This window comes from Misgurnus anguillicaudatus, unplaced genomic scaffold (assembly GCF_027580225.2).
Source record: "Misgurnus anguillicaudatus unplaced genomic scaffold, ASM2758022v2 HiC_scaffold_31, whole genome shotgun sequence".
Taxonomy (NCBI): domain Eukaryota; kingdom Metazoa; phylum Chordata; class Actinopteri; order Cypriniformes; family Cobitidae; genus Misgurnus; species Misgurnus anguillicaudatus.
In genome coordinates this window covers 1,031,594-1,040,575 of record NW_027395281.1, presented here as the reverse complement: position 1 = coordinate 1,040,575, position 8,982 = coordinate 1,031,594, and the positions used below count along the sequence as shown (strand labels likewise).

General features: G+C 32.5%; 2 protein-coding genes across 2 annotated transcripts; one reads left to right on the top strand and one right to left on the bottom strand.

The window, feature by feature from the left end:
* Positions 1-3,437: 3,437 nt before the first annotated feature.
* LOC129452903 (SLAM family member 5-like) lies at positions 3,438-6,273 on the bottom strand. The gene is made up of 3 exons (XM_073865258.1): positions 4,963-6,273; positions 4,525-4,800; positions 3,438-4,445 (listed from the first exon to the last, which is right to left on the bottom strand). The coding sequence occupies exons 1-3, from the start codon at positions 5,264-5,266 to the stop codon at positions 4,333-4,335; spliced, it is 693 nt and encodes a 230-aa protein (XP_073721359.1). The 5' UTR covers positions 5,267-6,273; the 3' UTR covers positions 3,438-4,332.
* LOC141362957 (uncharacterized) lies at positions 6,200-8,137 on the top strand. Its single transcript, XM_073865278.1, has 4 exons — positions 6,200-6,211; positions 6,287-6,356; positions 6,592-6,918; positions 7,833-8,137. Exons 1-4 carry the CDS (start codon positions 6,200-6,202, stop codon positions 8,135-8,137), a joined length of 714 nt encoding a protein of 237 aa, XP_073721379.1.
* Positions 8,138-8,982: the final 845 nt, after the last annotated feature.

Sequence of the window (8,982 nt, the reverse complement as noted above, 5' to 3'; positions counted from 1 at the left end):
TGCCAACGTTAAAAGCGGCTAGTTTTTTTTAAGTTCTAGGAACGTTTCTGTTGTCTGAACGTTAGAGTAATGTTACATTTTACAATTTTTAAACGTTATGACAATGTCATGTTTTAATGTTCACACAATGTTTAAAACAACAGCTGTTTATTATATTGACTTGTTTAATTGTTATGTAAATGATAGAGAAACATTGCATTTTATTATTTTATAAAACATTATTTCTGAATGTTCAGTAAATATATTGCTAGGTTTAGATGTTGATGTTTCATTTTAAGTCACCCTTATTGTGATTCGTGTTTGTTTTAGTTGGTCTCTTGACACTTGACTTTTTGCCTACTAGTTTTTTCCTGGTTGTGTTAACTTTGTGTTAATGCACCACATTTGTTATGAAAAGTTATTAGTGTATATCTGTGGTTGTTGGTACATAATGGTAAAGATCATCACCTAGTTCATTTACTAATCAAAAGTTTATTTTCTGCCAATATTGTATATTAGATCCAACTCTTTCACAGCAGTTTGTCATTAAGGAGTTTTAGAAACTTTGGACAAAAAATATCCACTGTAAAATTGGGATGCACAAACATCAAGAATCAGACTATTAATCTCAACCATGGTGACAATTAAAATTGTCAAAAAAATCATTATTTATCCATGCTGCAGTGCATGCTGGGAGTCCTGAATAAGGTTTTTAATTTGTTAATACCCAGCATGCATTGCAGCATGAAGTTTTTCATTTAATTGTCACCATGATTGAGATTCATAGTCTGATTCTTGATGTTTGTGCATCCCAGTTATACAGCGGATATTTTTTGTCCAAATTTTCTAAAACTCCTTAATGACAAACTGCTGTGAAAGAGCTGGATCTCATTTACATTTTTGACAGAAAATAAAGTTTTGAATAGTAAATGAATTAGGTGATGATCTTTACCATTATGTACCAACAACCGCAGAATAACACTATTAACTTGGCATGTTCATATCAAATGTGGTACATTAACACAAAGCTAACACAACCAGGAAAAAAACTAGCAAGCAAAAAGACAAGTGTGAAGAGACCAACTAAAACAAACACTAATCACAATAAGGGTGACTTAAAATGAAACAAAACATCAACATCTAAACCTAGTAAGTGAATTGTGTTTTCTACAGCAATATATTTACTGAACATTCAGAAATAATGTTTTATAAAATAATAAAATGCAATGTTTCTCTATCATTTATATAACAATTAAACAAGTCAATATAATAAACAGTTGTTGTTTTAAACATTGTGTGAACATTAAAACATGACATTGTCATAACGTTTAAAAATGGTAAAATGTAACATTACTCTAACGTTCAGACAACAGAAACGTTCCTAGAACTTAAAAAAATCTAGCCGCTTTTAACGTTGGCAGAATGTTTTTGGGAACATTCGGGAACTTTCAGGGAACGTTCTTAGAACTTTTTATTTCTAGCTGGGACTACAGTGTATTGGTTTTTGTTGGTCTCTAATGGTTTCTATTGGTTTTTTGTATTGGTTCTATGTATTGGCTTTAATTGGATATGGCCCAAAACACACTACAGTGTAGTGGTTTTAATGGTAAAAGCTAACGGTTCCTATTGGTATTTTAATGGAAACCATTAGAATTTTTCTGTAATGGTTTTATTGTTTTTTTCAGCAGGGTGAATATCTGCAATGGACACAAGATGGCGCTCTATATGTTTAAATAAATTCTGTTTTACTTTAGTGTCAAAAAGCTCTAATCTGATCATTTGTTGTGAAGGTTGTTAAATTTAAGAAACTAGATACCATTTTATTCGTTTAAGGAGAAGCGAAACAGCTGCAGTGACCACGCATAGGCTGATCAGAGCAATGAGCCCAGCTAGAAATAAAAAGTTCTAAGAACGTTCCCTGAAAGTTCCCGAATGTTCCCAAAAACATTCTGCCAACGTTAAAAGCGGCTAGTTTTTTTTAAGTTCTAGGAACGTTTCTGTTGTCTGAACGTTAGAGTAATGTTACATTTGACCATTTTTAAACGTTATGACAATGTCATGTTTTAATGTTCAAACAATGTTTAAAACAACAGCTGTTTATTATATTGACTTGTTTAATTGTTATGTAAATGATAGAGAAACATTGCATTTTATTATTTTATAAAACATTATTTCTGTATGCAGTAAATATATTGCTGTAGAAAACTCAATTCACTTACTAGGTTTAGATGTTGATGTTTGTTTCATTTTAAGTCACCCTTATTGTGATTAGTGTTTGTTTTAGTTGGTCTCTTGACACTTGACTATTTGCTTGCTAGTTTTTTCCTGGTTGTGTTAACTTTGTGTTAATGCACCACATTTGTTATGAACATGCCAAGTTAATAGTGTTATTCTGTGGTTGTTGATACATAATGGTAAAGATCATCACCTAATTCATTTACTAATCAAAACTTTATTTTCTGTCAAAAATGTAAATGAGATCCAGCACTTTCACAGCTTTTTGTCATTAAGGAGTTTTAGAAACTTTGGACAAAACATATCTGCTGTATAACTGGGATGCACAAACATCAAGAATCAGACTATGAATCTCAATCATGGTGACAACTAAATGAAAAACTTCATGCTGCAATGCATGCTGGGTATTAACAAATTACAAACCTTATTCAGGACTCCCAGCATGCACTGCAGCATGGATAAATAAGGATTTTTTTAACAATTTTAATTGTCACCATGGTTGAGATTCATAGTCTGATTCTTGATGTTTGGGCATCCCAACTATACAGCGGATATTTTTTGTCCAAAGTTTTTAAAACTCCTTAATGACAAACTGCTGTGAAAGAGTTGGATCTAATATACAATATTGGCAGAAAATAAACTTTTGATTAGTAAATGAACTAGGTGATGATCTTTACCATTATGTACCAACAACCACAGAAATACACTAATAACTTTTCATAACAAATGTGGTGCATTACCACAAAGTTAACACAACCAGGAAAAAATAGGAAGCAAAAAGTCAAGTGTCAAGAGACAAACTAAAACAAACACGAATCACAATAAGGGTGACTTAAAATGAAACATCAACATCTAAACCTAGTAAGTGAATTGTGTTTTCTACAGCAATATATTTACTGAACATTCAGAAATAATGTTTTATAAAATAATAAAATGCAATGTTTCTCTATCATTTACATAACAATCAAACAAGTCAATATAATAAACAGCTGTTGTTTTAAACATTGTGTGAACATTAAAACATGACATTGTCATAACGTTTAAAAATGGTAAAATGTAACATTACTCTAACGTTCAGACAACAGAAACGTTCCTAGAACTTAAAAAAAACTAGCCGCTTTTAACGTTGGCAGAATGTTTTTGGGAACATTCGGGAACTTTCAGGGAACGTTCTTAGAACTTTTTATTTCTAGCTGGGAGGTCACTTCATCCCCTCAGCCAGAACAACATTATGCTGCATGACTTTTTCAGTCGATGGAATTGAGATAAAACAAACGATTATCTGCTGAAATTAAAATCAACTGTAGTCGACAGTGACCTATTCAGTTTAAAAACCTTGAAAAAAAAACAAATAACAAAATGAGAAAAACTTCTGTGACATTGACTGAATTCAACAAGACGTCAACAAACATCTTTGTCAGGTATGTTAAATTAAAAACATTAACCTGCTTTAAAAATGTCAGAGAAATGCTAATAGTAGTAGTAGTAGTAGTAGTAGTAGTTTTTATTTAAAGTCTCATTGGTTCAGGAAGATTGATTTGCTTGATGATCCAGTCCACAGTCCAGACTTAAATTTTATTTACTAGCACTGTATTCCCTGACTTAAACTATTTGAGGCACACCTTTTATCAACTTGCAATGCAACTATTCACATTTTTACCAAAATAACTGTATTACTGTATTACTTTTAGGAATTAATTTAGAAGTTTTTTTTCTCATGGGTGCCCTGCCCTGTGCCACCACCTCTTTGCAAAATGCCGCCCTAGACAGCTGCCCATGCCTAAATCCGCTACTTCAACATGAAATAATGCATAAATTCAAAATATACAGGTTGCACATGCACAACACAAATATGCTACTTGTATAAATGCTTTGCTGTCTCAAAATCTGGTCACAGTCTGAAGCCCTTTGGTGCCCCCCTATGTGCTGGTGCCCCAGGACACTTGCCCAATCTTGTCCATGGATAATCCGGCCCGGGTTGTACAGATTGTTGGATCTGTGATCTCCACTTCACCAGTCTGAACTGTTTTAACAAACATAGACACACAAATAAAACTTAAACTTTTGATGTGATACAGTATATATTTCATTATATTACAATTATATTAGCAGTAGTTTTCACTTGCCCTGTTGTTTTGTGTTTTTTCGTTTCCTGCAGATGCAGCAGATCAGAACTAAAGCCACAACCATCAGACTTCCAATAGCACAACATATCAGAATAATGGTGAGAGCTGTAATCAATAATAAGAGTATCTGTCAATATCATAAGTTTAACTGAACAGTGTCTAATAATAATCACAGCTGTTGTACCTGAACATGTCTGACAGAGATGAGTGATGTTGAGATGTTGAGTTTGGTTTGTGTTGGTATTGTTGAGTACACATCTGTATGTGTTGTTATCCTGATATTCAACCTCCAGAGGTAGAGAGAGTCTGATGTTGAGATCAGACACACTGATGATGGACAATAAACTGTTTCCTTTATACCAGGACAGACTCACATCTCTCACATTTAACACTGAACACAATAATGAACAGTTTGAACATTGTAAAAAGTTTCTGGAGATGACAGGAACAGGAAGACGAGCTGGAAAACAAACAAGAAGCTTCTCAGTAAGTGAATTTTTGGTTTTCAAAGTAAAAGCTTTTTATGTAGAATAATCTTTAACTGCAAATAACTAAATGTTAAAGGTTGGAACCCAACAATTTAGGAACCTTTCAACAGAGAAAATGCCAAAATTCAACTCACCATAGACAATAACATTAAAAACATATGAGATCTTCTGTTTGCCGCTGATGATTATATTATAAAGTCCAGTGTGTTGAGTTGTGATGTCTGTGATGATGAGATCTCCAGTCTGATTTTTCACCTGCAGTCTGTCTCTGAATCTCCCATCAAGAACATCATCATATATTGAGATATCTTTGGCTACTCCATTGATTCTTGCTATAAGAGTCTTGTTAAGTCCAAACTGCCACAGTATCAGATCATCTGTCTGTAGTTTAGTAATATTACTTTGTAGAGTGACAGAATCTCCCTCAATCACTGACATTGACTTCACTTCATCACCAAACACAAATGAACACACAAACAGAGACAGAAATTAAAAAATATATTTGATTATACTCTTATGAGATCGCAGACCTGAATCTTCAGACTGATCAAACTAAAAATAAAATAAACATAAAGAAAAACTTTATAACAAAAATTAAAATTTGTATAACTTACCAGTCAGACCACAGAAGCAGAAACAGAGATGAACGCACGCGAGAAACATTTTCTTCAACACTCGACACAGTGATGCTATCAAGAAGAGTTGTGTAGAGATAAGTTCAGATGTCTGTATTATTCATTTTTATAAGATAAGCTGTAAGTATTGTGCAGAAATAACACAACTGTGTACTCTGATGATGATGTGAGATTACGTGTCAAGATTGTACATTTAGATTTGTGCAGCAGTTTTTTTTCATAGATTCAGATGAGCTTTTTGCTGTTTTATTTATTTTAAAGTATCTATTTAAAAACTATAAATCTTATTTTAAAAATACTGTACAAGTGATTACATTACATTAGCTCTACATTAAGAGTTTGAAGTTCTTCCTGATGCTTTCCTGCTAAATAAAATGTGTAAAAGTTTTTTGTAATACGTTCTGTCTCAAACTTGCAGTCTCTTAACCATCATCTTAGGAAGGATACTTATGTGTGCTCTTTGTGACTCATGTGTGTTTAAATTATGTGATATTTTTTAAGGTTACCTTGAGAAACTCATAATTGGACATCTGGTCCTGATACAAAACACTTTGATCTGGATTCTAACCAGTGTACGTCGGGCTTTGTGAAACATTTATGCATACCACAACCAGGCACAGTCACGCTCAGCGTAGACGAATAGTTCCGAATTAAAACTGAAGCATGTCACTCATTTTTATTTCCATCAGTATATTTACATATTTGTATATAAGCTTTGTTTAATGTTTTTGAGGGCATGTGGTTAAGGGTATGTCTGAACTCAAACTTATCTCTACATAACTAGATTTACTTGTTGATAACATCACTCGAGCGACTCCATCAGACCCTTGAAGTGTTGAAGAAAATGTTTCTCATGTGTGTTTATCTCTGTTTGTGCTTCTGTGGTCTGACTGGTAAGTTATACACATGTTTTATTATTTAAATTATATTTTAATTGTTCTTTTTTCAATGAGTAAGAACATTTGCACTCACTTTCTTAGATGAAGCAAATAAGCAAAGCCTATACATTCAAAATATGAACGTGCGAATTCAGAGATCTGTTTTCTGCATCTTTGTATTTATTATTTCTAAGTTACTAATTGTTTAACTACTAAGTTTGTAAATGTAATATCTTTCATCTGTCATCAGGTGTGTTTGGTGATAAAGTGAAGTCAGTGTCAGTGATGGAGGGAGATTCTCTTACTCTACACACTAATACTAAACTACAGAGAGATGATATGATATTGTGGAAGTTTGGTCCTGAAAATTCTCTTATAGCAACAATCAGTATAGCAGCTAAAAAGATCTCAATATATGATGATGTTCTTGATGGGAGATTCAGAGACAGACTGCAGTTAAATTATCAGACTGGAGATCTCATCATCACAGACATCACAACTCAACACACTGGACTTTATAAAATGATCATCAGTGGCAAGAAGAAGACCTCATACAGATTCAATGTTACTGTATATGGTGAGTAAAGATTTAGAAAAAGATCACTGCAAGTAAACACAGATGTGTTGTATTATTCCAACGAGATTTGATGTTGTTTTCTAAAAGAGTGATATTCATAACCCAACACAAGTAGTTGTGTTTTTCTTTAATGAATTTTGGTAAACCTCTAAGAGTCACTTTTAATCTGAGTAATTTGTCATAAGAGCAGTGTGTGGCGTCTATTTAAAAAGGTGGAAGAAGGAATTGACGGATGTCAGATGTGACCCTCAAAGTTCCCATAGTAAACTTTATTGAACCACACTTGCTCTACCTATATTATATATTAAATCATTATATTTTGTCAATGTTTAACTTATTAAACACTGGCAAGTCGCCCTTGAAAAAACACAGTTCTCTTTCTGTTCTCAGTACTCTTTCTTTGCTGCATCATGAAGTCAAACAAACTTTTAATAACAAACCAGAGAACAGGAACAGAAATTCAGTAAAGTTTGGAGAACAGAATCACATTTTTCTGAAAGTTGTTTGCTACGCCTCTATAGCCTAATAGTGAATAAGTTGAACACTAATTATGATACATTAAATATCTACATTTTTTAAATTACTAATACATTCTGGGGATAAAGAAAATGAAATATATTTTAAAAAATATAAAACAAAAATGTATTTTAATTGAATAGCCCAGGAATGGCCCTTCAGGTTGAGTTGTAATGGTGGTCTCTTCACTTTAATGGGGGTCCAGGACAATGAGCCCATCTTGATTTAATAACTTAAATAATGTTAGGGGTTGGAATTCAAAGTTGAAAAAAAATGCTTTAATAACTCAAATATTTATGATGTAAATGTAATGTAAATTTATTTTTATTATTAAATTGAAATTATTATTTAATGACTTATGGTTTATGGGATTAAAGACAAAAAGTCATGTTTCTCAGCTCTGCCCATTTCTGTCATCACCTTTAACTCTTCACAATGTTCATCATCTTCAATCTCAAATTGTTCATTATTGTGTTCAGTGTTGAATGTGAGAGATGTGAGTCTGTCCTGGTACAAAGGAAACAGTTTATTGTCCAGCATCAGTGTGTCTGATCTCAACATCAGACTCTCTCTATCTCTGGAGGTTGAATATCAGGATACAAACACATACAGATGTGTACTCAACAATAACATCACAAACCAAACTCAACATCTCAACATCAATCATCTCTGTCAGACATGTTCAGATACGACTTTATGCTAGATAGTTCAATTAGAGTTTTGGTTTAAAATAAAAAATGAAATTGAATATTCCAAATTAATGTCTGCATATTTTGATTTTCGAATTTCATTTTACTGTATATGCCTAGGTAGGGGTGCGAGGGCTTCGATTACCTTTCTCTTTTTTGAAATGTGTTTGCATTCATCTTTTACCCATTTCACTTAGAAAAAAAATGAACTCAAGTTCAAGAATTTTTGTTTTTCTTTGCTGGTAGGAACGTGAAATGGGTATTAATTTTTTATATAAATGTTCTTAAAAAGGTCTTAAAAAGACTTGAATTTAACTTGAAGAAACCTGTAGGAACCCTGTTTATTAACTTACCAGTCAAACCACAGAAGCAGAAACAGAGATAAACACACACGAGAAACATTTTCTTCAACACTCGACACAGTGATGTTATCAAGAAGAGTTGTGTAGAGATAAATTCAGATGTATCATTCAGTTATATAAGATAAGCTGTAAGTATTGTGCAGAAATAACACAACTCTGTGCTCTGATGATGTGAGATTACGTGTCGAGATCGTACTTACAGATTTGTGAAGCAGTTTTTATCTCACAGATTTTCACTTGCCGCACCAAAAAAATGTGTCACATATTTAAAATTAAAATGTAAAAGTCAAATATAATTGTATACATATAGAGTGTATATAATTCACTTTCTTTATAATTGAATAAAATAAGCAAAGCCTAAACATTTAAAATATGAATGTGTGAATTCAGAGATCTGTTTCCTGCATCTTTTTATTCATTTTTTACATTGTGTTGTTTTTAAATCTGCCATTTTTTCCAATAGAATAGATTTTTTTTAAATAAATGTTTTTTCTAAG